This window comes from Sarcophilus harrisii, chromosome 5 (genome assembly GCF_902635505.1).
Source record: "Sarcophilus harrisii chromosome 5, mSarHar1.11, whole genome shotgun sequence".
Lineage (NCBI taxonomy): Eukaryota > Metazoa > Chordata > Mammalia > Dasyuromorphia > Dasyuridae > Sarcophilus > Sarcophilus harrisii.
The window spans coordinates 33,224,723-33,240,964 of record NC_045430.1 but is presented as its reverse complement, the minus strand read 5'-3'; the positions used below and the strand labels follow the sequence as shown (position 1 = coordinate 33,240,964).

General features: G+C 34.8%; 1 protein-coding gene across 4 annotated transcripts in view; it reads left to right on the top strand.

Annotated features, from left to right (window-relative positions):
• Positions 1-16,242, top strand: part of ATP2B1 (ATPase plasma membrane Ca2+ transporting 1) — a 128,325-nt gene that overhangs the window by 82,719 nt on the left and 29,364 nt on the right. For all 4 annotated transcript variants that reach the window (XM_031937740.1, XM_031937739.1, XM_031937741.1 and 1 more), the window contains 6 exons: positions 2,051-2,305; positions 2,400-2,525; positions 4,576-4,716; positions 6,964-7,002; positions 10,815-10,976; positions 12,615-12,829. In XM_031937740.1, coding sequence (XP_031793600.1) covers positions 2,051-2,305; positions 2,400-2,525; positions 4,576-4,716; positions 6,964-7,002; positions 10,815-10,976; positions 12,615-12,829 — 938 coding nt within the window. The remainder of the gene's footprint in view (positions 1-2,050; positions 2,306-2,399; positions 2,526-4,575; positions 4,717-6,963; positions 7,003-10,814; positions 10,977-12,614; positions 12,830-16,242) is intronic.

The following is a 16,242-nucleotide window of genomic DNA, read 5'->3' as shown; positions in this document are numbered from 1 at the left end:
AAATATATATGGGAGCTGGTCACTGATTTCATGTAACTAACTGTTGCTCTTCTGGAGGGATGACACACCCCAGGTAACTTTATGTCAATATATTGGCAAAATACAAAGCACAATTATTGATCATTTAGGGGATATTATTGTATAAAGACTTTATTTAGAAAGTAGATTGGGATTTTAATAGATTTTTAGGGATTATCAAAAAGCAACCTAAATGGATAGAAGACATTCCAGACAATGACATTAATTTCCTTTTAGAGCTTCAGACATTGGGAATATAACCTATTATCACCCAACTTTAAAAATCTGCTTTTTTCAAGTAAATCTGAAGCTGTTGCAGCCTTGTTCTCTAAATATCCTGTGCTTTGCCAACACAATCACTTTCATTAAATGGGTATATGGTTTCTGCTTTACCAATTCTATTCTTTGTTTTGTTTTGTTTTGTTTTTCTTTTTCAGAAATAATGTTAATAGGCCAGTCCATGACTATTCTATTACTCTTCTTGATTATCTTTCACTCTTTTATAAGCATGCCTTTTGAGATCTTTTCTATTTAAAAAAAAAAAAAATCTCTTCATCTCTCTACCGCTTCTCTTGCCTCACTTGCCTCTCTCTTCAGACATTTGCAATTTGGCTTCTCTCTCCACATTCTACTCAAACTGCTTTCCCCATAGTTGGCAAGGACTGCTCTTATCACCAAATCCCACTAGCATTCATTCTTCCTGACTATTTACTCTGTAGTGCCCAGCGTCTATACTATTCAATGTTGATCTCAACTTTACTTATATTCTTCCTTGGTTGAAAGGACACTGTAATCTCTGAAGTTACTTACTCTATGTATAGTGTTTTCATCTAGTTTTTGGAGGCAGTATGACATTGTGGATGGAAAACTGCGCTTCAATTAAGAAAGACTAGATTTAAATCCCACCTCAGATATGTACTGGTTGTGTGACCCTGAGTATTCAACTCTGGGCAGCACTGTAACTATATATTGGAAGAGAAGATGCCAGTCTGCTTGAGCAGAGGGACTTTACTGAACCAAAAGTTCATAAATCAGTGAAATCCCAGGTCTATATCCTCTCTTTTTAGCTCTTTAATGTGGGTGAGCACTGCTAAAGGGAGTTTCCTATGCCCTTGAATGAACCCCAGGTCTAGTCCCATTGTCATTAATTATGTACATACATTTGGATGTCATATAGAAAGGGCTGGTCTTGTAAGCCCTGGCTTCCAAGCCTTGCCTCTGACATAGACAAATCATGTGGTCCTCTGTTATTCACTGAACTTTTAAAGGCCCCAGGACAGAAAAGGTAACAATCTACCCATCTAAAAATTCCTTACCAGGAGCTTCATTTTATGGGTTGGGAGAGTGGGGATAGGTTTAATTATATATGTAATCTTTTCCTATTTCTTATTTTTACAGTTTGGGAGAAAGCAAGATCTTTCAAGTCTGGGATTTTTCTTTTTTCTCTTGTGTCCTCACAAAAACTATACAAGTGGTGTGTGCTATACAAATTGGAGGAAACTAATAAATTTTCAGAAAATGATTTTTTTTAACAAAGATTTTGATTAATATAGAATCTCATGCTACAAAATATAAGTACTTCCACTTTAGATTATTTTGTGGGATAGAGATAGTCTTTTGCTCTTTTTTGTATTCCTAGCATTTAGCACAATGCCTGGCACATGATAGGAATTTAATAATAACAATAGTTAAAAAATTATATAGCATTTGCTATGTGCCAGGCACCATGCTAAATGATTTCCAATTATTATTTCATTTGATCCTCAGCAATTTTGTAGGGAGGTAGTAGGGGCTGTTATTCTCATTTTATAGTTGAGAAAACTGAGGCAGACACAGTTTAAGTAACTTGCCCTGTGTTACACAGCTTGGAAGTGTTTGAGGAAGGATTTGAACTCAGGTTTTCCTGATTCCAGACCTAGTGCTCTGTGCATTATACTTTCCCTAGCTGTCTCAGTTTATTTACTGACTATATATTGCCATGATAAAAGCACCAATTAATTTTGCCTTTCTCAATGTTTTTTCTTCCTGATAGTTTGTGGAGAAGTTTCTGTTGGTGAGGAAGAAGGTGAAGGTGAAACTGGCTGGATTGAAGGAGCTGCCATCCTTTTGTCAGTAGTGTGTGTTGTGTTAGTGACGGCTTTCAATGACTGGAGTAAAGAGAAGCAGTTTCGAGGTCTGCAGAGTCGAATTGAACAAGAACAGAAGTTCACAGTCATAAGAGGTGGACAAGTCATTCAGATACCAGTAGCTGACATTACTGTTGGAGATATTGCTCAAGTGAAATATGGTAAGTGTCTTCCGCCAAAGAGAGCTTCACCCTGGGCTTTTTTTAAAGTATCAATCTCATTTACAAAGCATTCCTTCTTTGCTTGATGTTACAGGTGATCTTCTTCCAGCCGATGGTATACTTATTCAAGGAAATGATCTCAAAATTGATGAAAGTTCACTGACTGGAGAATCTGATCATGTTAAAAAGACATTGGATAAAGATCCCTTGCTTTTATCAGGTCTGCATTCTTTATAAAGGCTATATAAATTTAAAAGTGTTAGATGATGATGTTAAACTGTCATGATTTAAAAGAAGTGTAGTCTAATCAATATAGAGTTGGTGACAGTCACAGGAAAACCTGAATTCAAGTCACTTACTCTCTCAGGGCTCAGCCCAGCTCTCCAAGAATCCATTGCATTGACCAAAATTGGAAAAGCAGTTAACAAACATTTAAATGTCTACTGTGAGCCAAGCATTTAGGATACCAGTATGAAACACAAAACAGTCACTACTCTTAAGGAGTTGAGATTAATATCCTTTCAGGGAAGCCACATATACCTTGTAAGGTAGTTAAGCAGGAAATTCATAGTGTTTGAGGTGAAGGAATCAGTTTCACATGGAAAATGGTGCTTGCTTGAGTCATGTTTTAAAGGAAGCATAAAGGATTCGATTCTGTATGCTTAGAAGCCAAAACCAAGGCACGAAATGAAACATGGGGCACTCTCTTTGAGGAGCAGAGAGAAGTTATTGTGGGATGAAGCCATAAGAAGGTCCAGGCCAAAAAAATTTAGATAAATTTTTTTCTAACCTATTTTAAATTTTTGTATTTTTTTCCTCAATATTTATTAAATACTATATATCAGATACTGTACTAATTATTAGAAGTATAAAGATAAGAAAATAAGAAATAAAAGTTCCTCCCTTTAGGGAGCTTCTATCAGTATCCACTGCAGAAGGCTTTTCAACCACTGGCAGAGAAATGGGACTGGTCCATTCCAGTTCTGCGGAATGGCCTTTGTGCATATGCAGAGGCTGTGTGTGAGGTACAGTACCCTGAGCTTACTGAAACCCAGAACTTACTGCTCTCTTAGAGAGCAATAAATATTTTTCTCATCCAGAAGATTGATTGTTGTCTGGTGTGTAAAATTGTAATCTGAAAGAAGATTGAAGCTTTATGAATTTAGGAGGATTTTATATTACTTTAGTATAAGGAGGCTCTGAATTAGATCTTTAGCCTCTCAGTAGATTTTGACTTCTTGAGAAGATACATTGTTTCTTTCTGTCAAGTACTTGGTGCTTGGCTGAGAGTTGGGTTGGGGAGGACTGAGGCCAGATTGCAAATGTCTGAAGAGTAGGGAGAGGATGAAGAATTGGCAGCTCCTCTGTAAATTTGAGCACTGATAGAGAAAAACCAATCCAGAATAATAACTTGGTGAGGGAGAAGTTTCAAGAGGGGACTTTTTTTAGTTTGAAGAAGCACATTTAGGAACTTGAGAAGGGAAGGTTACCAGCAGAGAGAAGGGAGATGGATCATCTGTGGGAGCTTTCGGGAACTTAAGAGTGGAATCCTTCAATCACAGACTGAGAAGCATCAGAGATCTCTGCACACATCGAACCTATCACTCTCCCCATTCATTTTACAGATGAAGAATAGTCACTATCAACTATTACTTTCCCAAGATAGATAATTTGTTATATAAGTGTAATCTACATCACAAATATTTACCAAACATATATAGAATCGACATTACTTGGATCTAAATAAGAGTGGCTTATTAAACCTTTTTTATTTAATAGAAATATTTTAAGTCACTTTAATTTGACTTTTTAAATATTAATTTTATTTTCTTTTATAATGACCAGTTAGTCAGATTATGTTCAGATATGAACCAGTTAGTCAGATATGTTCCATGAAATTTTTTAGAAGCTATAAGAATTGCCAAGCTATTTGTGCTAAAATGTTTATATTCACCTATTAATGCTTTTATACAAATAGTCTTATACCTGTCATTAATTTTTGTGTCTAACAGAAGTGAAGTTTAACTAATCAGGAAACTATATCACTATTGAAATAAGTGTCTGGTTTGAAAGTACTTTTAATAATTTATCTGTTTTTCATAAAAACTTTCTTGAGGATTAAGTGCCTACTTTCGATAGCTTTATCGTGATTACTCATCTGTAAAGATCTTTAGTAATTATATTTTCTTTGTTTTTTAGTAAAATGTTAGTTTAACAGTTCTTATTTAATAGCATCATTTAAAAAGAGGAAACTAACTTTTATGTTGTAGGTACCCATGTGATGGAAGGCTCTGGGAGAATGGTAGTTACAGCTGTGGGTGTGAACTCCCAAACTGGAATTATTTTTACTTTACTTGGAGCTGGAGGTGAAGAAGAAGAAAAGAAAGATGAAAAGAAAAAAGAAAAGAAAAGTAAATGCAGTAATTTGATTTCATTCTTAGAAAAAAAAAAACTTGTTTATATTTGAAAATAGTTGTGGAAACTGGATTTACTTTTAAAATTGATGCAACAAATTAAAATGCCGTTTAGTATTCATATTTTATAAAATACACAGTAATTTCTTTTGACTATAGAGCTGAAGAAGGATCCGTTAAACATTTTAATATGAAAGCGGGCTAGAAGGCAAATGGGGCAGGAGGGGAAGGGGGGGGCACTTTCTTATCAAGGAAACACTTCTCAATAACCCCTTGTCACCATCAAATTGTCCCCAAAATCATCCTTCCTCACCCCTCCCTCTCTTCTCTCTCGTCTTTAGTCTTTCCCTATTTATTAATTCCTTCCCTGTTGCCCAGAATTCTCCCCAGCCCATTAAAAAGCATTCACTTCACCTTTTTTCCTTCCCCTCTCTCCCTTCCCCCCATGCTGTCCTGTCTGGGTTCACTTTTCTTTGCCAAAAAGCTGTCTGTTCTTGTTGCTTCTACTTCCTTTCTTTTCCATTCTTACCTATCCTTTGCTTATTTGCCTTCAAACTTCATCTTTCAACTGTAAAAGTGCTTTTTCCAGAGGTACTATTGATCTCATAATTGTCAATTCTATTGGCCTTTTTTCCAATCCTTATGTTTCTTGATCTCTATGCAACATTTTTTTATTTTGCTGTTGACTACCCTTTTCTTTCTGAATCTCCTCTCCTTTGTTCTTATAACACCACTCTCTCTTTTCTTCCCATTTATTTGACTACTCCATAGTGGACTTTTCAGGATCTTCAATCATAGAACAGTAAAAAGACCAGTTTAGTCAGATCATCTGGGAATGAGAGTAATAAAGGTCAAAGGATATATTGGGATCAGATCAGATCTTGAAACACTTTCATTTGCTAGTAATGGAATTTATATTGCTCATAGAGGTGACTTGGAGCCACTGGAGTTTGAATAAAGGAGTGATCTGTCAGGCCTCATGTTTAAAAAGAGAGGCCTGAGGCTGGGGAATAAGTAAAAAGATAGCTGTAAAGAAAAGACAAATGCATGAGCAAGTCATAATTTATATTGTATTTTTTTATCCTTTGACCCCTGGTACTTTATTTCTTCAGAATGGTAATAAAAGACCTTGGTTTGAATTTTACTTCTGTGCTACCTTAGACAAGTCATTTAGCCTCTCAAGGTTGAGTTTTTTCATCTGTAAAATAAGACTAGACTACATAGCCCTTGAGATCTTTTTGATTCCTGAGAAAATCTCATAGCCTCGGCTTTGAACAGTGACAGCTTAAATTCAGTGGGAAGCCAGGAACTAGATTTCAAGAATTCAAAAATGAAAACTGCCCAAGGAAGAAAAGAGCTATTACATAAAGCATAGAAGAGAACATTTCTTTCCTAAGGAATCATAAGCAAGCAGGACAGTTTTGAGAATAATAGGGAATTTGTCTTTTTTTAAAGTCATCTGTGGAACAGGCATATTCTGTACAGTCCACTTAATGGACTGTATATTAAAATGATTATTGGTGTTAAATTCAGAACTTTTTTTTTTTTTTTTAAGAATATTTCATTTAATTTTTTCATAGGAATTGTTTAGTCATCTCCGGCAGTATTTGAAATCTTGCAGTTGTTAAGTCAGTATATTATCAACTATGGCAGTGTAAATACTTGGGTTTTATACCATTTAAAGTTATGGCAATTAAAATATTGATCAACCTACAGTCAAAATAGAGTAGGTGGGCAGAAAGATTACTGGATTGGGATTTAGGAATACTGGTTCTTTTCTTGACTAGTTGTTTGACTTCAGAAAAGACACTTCTCCTTTGCACTCAGTGCCCTGATCGATAATAAGAGGAATTTGAATTAGGTGATTTCTAAGATCCCATCTAGCTTTTTTACAATTGTCTGTTTAAGTAGACTTTTAGATATACAAGCATATGTGCAGTACAAAAGATTTCTAAAACATAGGAAAGAAATAAATATAGAACATCAAAAACTTGAAAAAAGTGTGAAGAATTATAGATAACAAGAGATATAATATATTTTCATTAATTCAAATCTAGAAAATGACCAGCAGATCAATCATTTTTTTAGCAAAATGTCATACTAAGACATAAAGCAAAATATGCCAGTACTCTTTAAAGTGATAATGCTGTTATAGGAAGAATTTTGTGTTACTGTTTGTGTTTGTAGTATGTGTTTGCAAATACTGCTTCTTGAAAAGCTTGATTTTCGTTTTTTTCCTTTCAGATAAGAAACAAGATGGAGCTGTTGAGAACCGCAACAAAGGTAAACTTAGAAGCCTAATACAACCAAGCAGTTAGTTGCCATATCATCTTTAGGAATACATTTAGTTTATATTTTTAAAAAAAATCTCAACCTGCCTACCAATTTTTTTTGCTTATCCTTCTATAAGAAGACATGCAGCACTGAACAATCAATGTCTTTTAAAATCAATACATTTTTAATCATGAGGATGGGAAGGTCAACAACGATTAGGGTTTTTGTTGTAGTTGGTGGCTTAATCAGTATAAAAATGTTTTCAGATTGTTACCTTTTTATAAATTCACCCCTAGGATTATATATTTGACTCTGCTTAATTTTGAACTGATCTATCTTTTTACTACATCAGCTGTCTGTTCCTTGCCCTCCGACCATATACTCTTCTCACCTTATGAATCATTTTCCTTGGATGTAACCTACTCTCACTCAGGGTTCCATTGTTAAAAGAATCTGGGCTAATTTTACTCATCCAGATTTCATGAGATATAAATTTGCCCATACTCTATATTCTGTTTATCAGTCCTCTAATCTTAATCTCATTTCTGTATATCTAATAATCACAAAGCAATTTTAAATTTTTTTTTTTTTTAATTCTGGACTTAAATGCCATAAAAAAGCTTTTTCATATACACAGGAGAACACAAGGAATAGAATTATACACAAAGCCAGGAGTTTCTGCTTCATACCACTTCTTTTTAAAATATTATATAATAAATTCCACACATTTCTTTGGAAATGTCTATGTTTATCTATTCTTCTGAATTTCCTTCTGTTCTTTTCTGTACATTTTTTAATTTGTATATTTGTAAATTGCTTTTGTGGCCCTCTTTTTGAAGAAATCCCTATTGTTACTCCCTCTCCCCAATTAAAAAAGAAAAAACAAAAGACCTTAAATTCCTACAATGGCTGTTTCCACAAACAAAAAGTCTCTGTATCTTGAATCCAATGCTCTCTGACTGCAGGGCAGTGGCAAACTTCATCATAGGCCCTCTGGAGGGCTGGCTACACATTGCTTTGGTCAGTGTTGGAGTGTCTTTCAGGGTTATTTTCCTGTACAGTGTTATCCTTAGATAAATGATTCTCCAGGTTTTACTCACTTCATTTTCTGCATCATATTCCAAAAATGCTCTTTGCACAATACTATTCCATTACATTTATATGTCATAGTTTCTTCAGACATTCTTCCACTGATAGGATCCCCTTAGATTTCAGTCCTTTGACTTTTTCCCCTAGTTTAATCCCTTCTTCATGATTAGGATGTTTGTTTTTCCTGCCTGTGATTTTTTTTTTTTTTCCACAGTATTATCTTTCCTCTTTGCCTTCCTCTCTATTCTCACCTGTTTCTCTATTAAATTTGGTATATTTTTATACCAAACTATGTGTGTATTTGCTGTGGAGTGGTCAGCCTTGATGGGCCTTGATTTAAGGTTACCTGGGTTTTTGTGCTGACCTCTTTCTCCTGGAGTTGGTGCCACTTGATCTTTGAGATTCAGACTGCTATTCTGCTCTGAGTGTTCCTGCCCAGGTTGCTGCCTGATAGCTTCCAGCATCCCCTACTGTGGGTTTATATTCTTTCAATGGGATCCTTCCCGGAAGCCCTCCTCTGTTCTTCCTGCCTTTAGCCCAAGAGCTCTATAGGGCACACATGTCTTTGGCCCATCCCTGTCATTCTGGGGGATTGCTGGCTTGCTTGCTTGAGCTGGCTCTGGCTTTGCTGGCAGCTCTTTCTCCTTTTGTCTGCAGACTTCTGGCTGACTTTTGGGGAGTTCTGGGTTGAAAGAAATCACTTCCTGTAGCATCCCACTGGATTTCTTGGTCATTATTCAGTCTAATGCATTGTTCAGGATTTTGCATGAGTGAATAAGGGGGCAGCTGATCTGCTTGCCTCCTGTCAGGTTGCCATCTTGGCTTCACATCCCAGATCTTTTCTTCTCTTGCTTCAACTATTTCTTCAGCACCCTTGATTAGAAAAGGAAACTGCGAATCCTAATTGACAAAGATTTTGGTCAGAATATACATACAAACTCCCTCAACTTCTGTCATTCCACAAACTTCCTCATTGTCTAAACTCTTTTTCTTGCTTATAGTCACAGTGGAATTTATATTCCTAACTCAGGCTACACCCTTTCCTTGTGTCCCTGATCTCATAACTTGCCTTTCTCTCCATTGTATTTTAAATTACTTACTCATCTCTGGCTCCTTCTCATCTATTTATTACATGCTTTGTTCTCTGTTGCAAAAAAGGAAAATCTTCCTTTCATCCCATCTAGTTATTCTTCCCTTTTACTTGGAAAAGATATTTGCAACCTATATTTTTACTTATTCATTCCCCACTTTCTTCTCCATCCCTTGAAAATAGAAGTTGGCTCTTACCAATCATACAATTGCCAAGTCCAGTAGACTTTGAAAAATTCTTATTCTTTCTTGCCGCCTCCCTAGCTAATTAATAAATGTTGACTCCTTTTGGGGGGGAAATACACTATTAATGATATATTTTCCTAGTCTGAAACTAGAGAGTCTCACACTGAAGACAAGAAGATTGAAGTGGGGTGGAGATATTATCAAGTAGTTCAAGAGCTATTTTGTGGCCTCCAAAGACAGAACTTGAAACAACAGGTAGAAGGCAGATTAATATAAAAAATAACATCTAACAAGCCTACTTAAAAGAAAGGACCTACTTAGTTAGATTCTCTATGCCTGGAATAGACCTGACCTTGGTCCAAGACTAGGGAGCTATTTTACATTATGTAGAGAGAATTCTGAGTATAATTTGACAAGATAGCTACCAAGAGGCAATAGGTAAAAATTTCAGAAAAGCAAATTTGGGCTGAAAGGAGAAGGAACTGACTCAGGAACATCTTCCCTTGTGGAGATCTTCAAGCATAAATACTGGATGATTTCTTACAATGATGTGTTTTACAAGGGATTCTTTTTTGAATATGAGTTAAATTAGGTGGCACTGACGTCATTTCAAATCCTAAAGAAGTTCTCCCATTTTATAGTGGTTGACAATGCATAGGTCAGATAAATATCACCCCTCTGCTAAAAAAAAATTCTTCAGTTTTCTCTATTGGCTGTTAAAGCCCAGTATTCCCTGGTACCATATCATTCTCCCAGACTTAATTTTATTACTTTCCTCCATTACATCTTCCATATCTCTTAGCTAAAAATGGGGTAAGTCTGCCTTCTGAACATTCACTAACATTACTTTATTTGATCTTACCAATATGCTTTTAATACCTGTATGCTTTTTGCTTATTGAAACCCATCACTTCCTGAAAGTAATCTTTTCTCATTTAAATTCTTTTCCCTCACCCTAGTAACAGCCTTTTTCCTTAGGACTTACCATTTTGCTTTGTAGTAATTTAATATATTTAAATAGTATTTGTGTTTTATCCTTTTGACTTAAATAGGATACTATACAAGATCCCTTGGGAAATTGATAGGGGAGGAGGAAGATCTTACTAGACATGGATTCTTTGAGAATGGGTTTCATTTAAATGTATCTTTCCCTGTGACTTGAACAGTAATCTGCACATAATAGTTGCATGATAAATGTTCATTTATTATATTTCATGCAAAGGGAGTGGATTATTAATCAGAACTCAAGCATTTTCTAGATTTCATTTCTATATTAATTACATGATTATATGAATCTATATGTACTCATTTACATATATATTGAATTGTATAATTTATATAAATATGTGAGTGAAATATATAATTATATTTCATTTCTAGATTAATTATAAGAAATAATTAAAAATTCTATTAACATGATTATAATGCTTTCTAAATTTGTTTACTTTTAATCTTAGCAAAAGCTCAGGATGGAGCAGCCATGGAAATGCAGCCATTGAAGAGTGAGGAAGGAGGAGATGGGGATGAAAAAGATAAAAAGAAAGCAAATTTGCCAAAGAAAGAAAAGTCAGTTTTACAAGGGAAACTTACAAAATTGGCAGTTCAGATTGGAAAAGCAGGTATGAAATAATGGAAAAACTAAGATTTTTTTTTTAATGTTGTATCTATTTTGTTCTTTTTAAAAATTGCTTGTTTCACTTTCTTTTTGGAGCCAACTGTTCTATGTTGAGGGTATGAATAAAAAGTAACTTAGAATGAATGTGCCTGTTATACTCATTTTTTTTATTTCTCTTCAACTAGAGGAAATAGCCACATATAGGGTATGTCAAAACTCTTTGTGTACCTGTGTAGGCCCTCTAATTATATTGGATTAAAAAAAAGATTTCACCATTATTTTTTTTCTGCTTGACTTGTAATTGAGACTCAATTTCACATATAGGCTGGGGTTAAGGAAGGCTGGATTTAAACCCTGCCTCTGAGACACAGTGATGATATGACTGTGGGCAAGTCTTAATTTTTCTGTGCTCAAGGTACTCTCTTAAGGCCTTTTAAGTTGCTGAAGAGTGACTGATGTACATCACAGAGCTAGAGCTAGCCGCAAAAGGTACCAAAAAAGACAGTTGCTACAACCCTGCTTTTCTCACATGAGACAGATTTGGTCCTCTCCCTTGCCATCCCCACTCCCCAGACTGGGCCATTTTTGGCATGAAGCTAAGATTTCTATTTCAGTCCCTGGTTTGGTCACATTAGTTTATATCAGTAATACACTATATTCCTAGCCCTTGTTATAATTTTGAAAATATTTGATATCAAAAGAGACCAAATTGAAGCAGAAGGATGCTTAATACAAAGCCATCTTAAGTGTCATCTTTGAATATGAATACTGCATAAGTCATTTGAATAGTTCTTTAGGGTCAAAAAGCATTTTTTTTCTCATGGAGTTCTTTGGAAGGAAAAAAATTGTCCTAATTTATATAAACATGTATGCTTGGATGCAATAATTCAGAGTTCTAAATGAAAGGATGGATTTGAATTGAAAACTTGGATCTGAGAGGAAATTCCATATCACTTAAATGTATATCTTATTTTTTAATAATATGCTAATTAATAACAGCCTGGTTTTTTGTTTTTTTTTTTTTCCTTTACAAAAAAACTTAAAATTCTACTTTGGAACAAAATAGTCCTAAGCATGTATAAAGTATGTAATCAATTGTGTTTTTACTAATAATAGAGACATATTACAAATAAGTAATGCTTTGTTCAATTTTGTATGTTGAAATGGACTTCAATATAGAATTTTTTCAACTAAGACTTCCCAGTCTATAAAATAATGAAATAATCTGGAAGACATAATTACAAGAGTTGCCAAGAAAGTTTGTTTTGCCATATATTTCTCCCATTGTATTTCTTTCATTTTCATGACTTTTAGTACTTGTTAGAGAGACTTTGCCGATGTTCTCTTCCCAGGCTGTTTTTTGTATCATTTGCTTTCTGGAAAACAAAAAAGAGAAGTGACTTGCTTTAGGAGCTTTCTCTCCTTCCCTTTTGGATCCATTGTAAGCAGTTCATGAAGTATAAATAAACTGAACAAATCAGAAGCTCAAGAAAATAGCTTGAGATGGTTTCAAGCTTTGAAGCTTAACGTGAACATCACAGGGTGAATTTACTATTGAGATATAGTAGATATCGAGAGAGAGTTATGTTTTTTAAATGTCTTATTTCTTTAAGTAATTCTATGACCCTCTTTTAAATTAAAGGCCTATTGATGTCTGCGATCACAGTTATCATCCTTGTGTTATATTTTGTAATCGACACATTCTGGGTTCAGAAACGACCATGGCTTGCTGAATGTACACCCATTTATATACAATATTTTGTGAAATTCTTCATTATTGGGGTCACAGTCCTGGTGGTAGCAGTGCCAGAAGGTCTTCCACTTGCAGTAACAATCTCACTTGCTTACTCTGTAAAGGTAAGTACTATAGTAATGACTTAGAATTGATAAATCTTTTAAAATTTATTTGTAGAAGACTCAAAAATCGAGTTTACCCCTTCTCTCTAGATTTTGAATCACAGGACCTGAACTTAATGCTGCTGGAGACCGTACAGGTCATTTAGTCCAGCAGTTCTCAAAGCATGATCCCTGAACTGCTGACATGTAAATAACAGTAGCTGTGATCCACATTAATATAATCTCTTTGTGAGAGGGGTGCCCTCAGTATTTTTTAAGATTGTACAAGGTATTGACACCAAAAAATTTGAGAAGCTCTGAGATAGCCCACTCTTTCTTCTCTTCCCTCCCCCATTTTACAGGTTGGGTAATTGAGCCTTAGAGTGGTTGTGAATTAGCTCAAGGTCAGTAGGAGAAGTTAGTATGTTCCAATGACTCCCAACCTCTGTGCTATCTTTCCTCTGTGCTATGCTGTCTCCCTAACACATAGTCTTGTATTTCAAAAGGATTTTGACTTCCAGAAATGGTTTTAGAAATCTGAGAACTCTGAATAAGGTGTGCATTTTATCTTAAGCTTTTTTTTCTTTTCATGTTGAACTGGACTATTGTAATCTACTTGGAAATATGTATTCTATGTTTCATTTAGAGAGGACCTATCAGTGTTGTCTTATAAGGTAAGACAAGCGCTGGATTCTCCCAAAGCTTGCTCATGTCTCCTGGGAGGTGTTCTTGCTTCTCTGTCAGAGTCATTACTGTGTGAGAGCATTATAAATATTAAATAATTATTGTAAAGAACCTGACGCACATCTCTCCCTACCAATAAAAAAGGGGGGGGGAAAATCTAGAAGTGAAAAGAATTGCTTTAAAATTCCAGGGTTGCTTCCTAGCCATGTGATCCTGGGCAGGTCACTTAACCCCAATTGCCTCAAAAAAAAAAAAAAAAAAAAAAAGTTCCAGCTTTATTCTTTACTTTTATTGTGGACTTTGTAACTGTCCTGTTTGTCATTTGCTAACGGTAAAGATCTATGTTGAAAGAACACTCTTCTTCCCCTGATCTCTCCTAGCACTTGCTCCCTTTTATGCTATAATCATAGTCCCCTTTGCATTATGTTATTATGTTAAGTATATCTTATCCCTACTAGATTGCATATGCCAGATTATAAACAGGAATCCAATCTCTCTCACTTATCTTTGCATATAACGTAATTGCACCACAATAGTTACACACATATTTGATATGTTGAAAAGGATGATTAGGAAGAAATCTTTGTAGCCTAAATTTTGTTATTAGAAAAATGATACATGTGTATTTGATACTTGAATAATTATCACTATTTTCTCCTTAAATTTAAGTGATAACAATATGGTATAAAGATAATTATAACTTCTCCCTTGTGATTCTATAATTTAAAATCTAACATGCTTATAGTAAGTCCTGACATGGGAGGAATCTCCTTTAAAATTTTTTTTCCAAATATATTAATTTTGTGTTGCTTTAAAATGAAAATGAGAAAGATAATGAATTGGAGATGTAATTTAATTTCATTCTACTTAGGATATGAAAATTTAGTTATTAAAGTTTTAGACATCTGAGCATTTAAGCTAATCCAATGTTTGTCTGATGTACACAGTCATTAAAGAGATTGATTTGTAGATGATGGGGGGCGGGGAAGACAACAGGTAACGTGTTATTGAGTATCATAAAAGGAATTTAAAACCATTTTCCTTCCAAACTAATTATTTTTAATAATGAGCTTTATATGATATCTAATTCCCATATATCTTCCAAGTTTTCTATGCTATTTTTTTTTTTATTATAATAACTTTTTATTGACAGAACCCATGCCAGGGTAATTTTTTACAACGTTATCCCTTGCACTCACTTCTGTTCTGATTTTTCCCCTCTCTCCCTCTACCCCCTCCCCTAGATGGCAAGCAGTCCTATATATGTTAAATATGTCTATGCTATTTTTCTTCATGGTGTATATGCCCATTTCCTCATTGGTTAAAATTAACTGAATTCTGTATTATTTGAATAAGGTCAGTCCTAGAAATTGTCTTTGTTATCTTCAGTAATTATTTGCTGTATATATATTTAGGAGCCAAAGACTGAGGACTTCAGCAAATCACATAACTTAGATGTTTCCACATCTGTTTCTACACTGAAATTTCTCCCACCCAAAAAACTTCCTCTTTTTCAAGCCCATCCCCTCAGTGATACAGGAGTCATATTGCTACCCACAAAATCTTCCTTCCTAATTCACTGCCCTGATTGTCACTCCTTTGCTTGAAAAACCCACACCTGACAAGGGAGAAACCATTGAATCAGTTCTTGAAGGCATATGCTGCCCTCCAGCTGTCTCTCACTACTCTATTCTACTTAGGCCATGCATGGATTCACTTTGCTCTGATTTCTGTTCTTAAGGCTCAACGTAGGCATTATCTCCAGTCTGGAAAAAGAGTTCCCTCACCAAGTTAAAAGTGATTTAGCCATCCCTCAAGTTTCCAGCATAGCAGTCTGTCTATATTATAAGATAAATATTTTAGAATTTGAAAGGATCTTTAATCAACCTTTTATCTGAACTGTGGTAACAATTTGCTATTTATTCTCCTTACATTTAATCTTTTTTTTTTTACACAAAACATATGCATGGGTAATTTTTCAACACTGACCATTGCAGAACTTTCTGTTCCAAATTTTTCCCTCCTCCCTCTGCCCCCCAGATGGCAGGGAATCCAGTACATGTTAAATATGTTAAAAATATATGTTAAATGCAATATACTTACATTTAGTCTTAACACTCATCTGATCTATCCTTCTGATAATTGCCCAAATAGTCTTCCTAAGATCTGATTGTAACATAATGGCTGCTTCAAACTCCTCATTAGATTCCTGTTGCCCTTAAGACAAAATACAAAGTCTTTAACCTGGCTTTCTCCATCCTTGCAATACCTTAACTATAGATTACATTTTCACATTATTCTCTTTTGTGTATGTTATTTTTCAACCAACTAAACTTCTAATTATTCCCTGAATGTAATCTTTTTGTCTCACCTCCATGAAGTCACACAGACTATGTCTAATTCCTAAAAGGCAATTCTTCAACTCCTGCCGACTTTCAGGCTCATGCCTTTCTTTGAGACTTAGATAGAGACTCACAATGAAGTGATTTTTGATTGCTCTTCTAATTCTCCTTTCCTCCCCTTTCTCTTGCTATTTAAGAGTATTCATTTCTGGAGGGCAGTGTTTGGGAACTATATTAGGGTTTTTTGTACCCCGGCCTCCTAGCAGCATGCTTTTCATATACCAGGGAATAACTATTGAAAATAAATGTTTCATTAAATGAATGAGAGGCCTTAAAATATGTAAATCTTCTTTATTTTTTATTTTTTGAGTTTTAATTGCTAACTTGCCAGATATCAAATGACTTCAT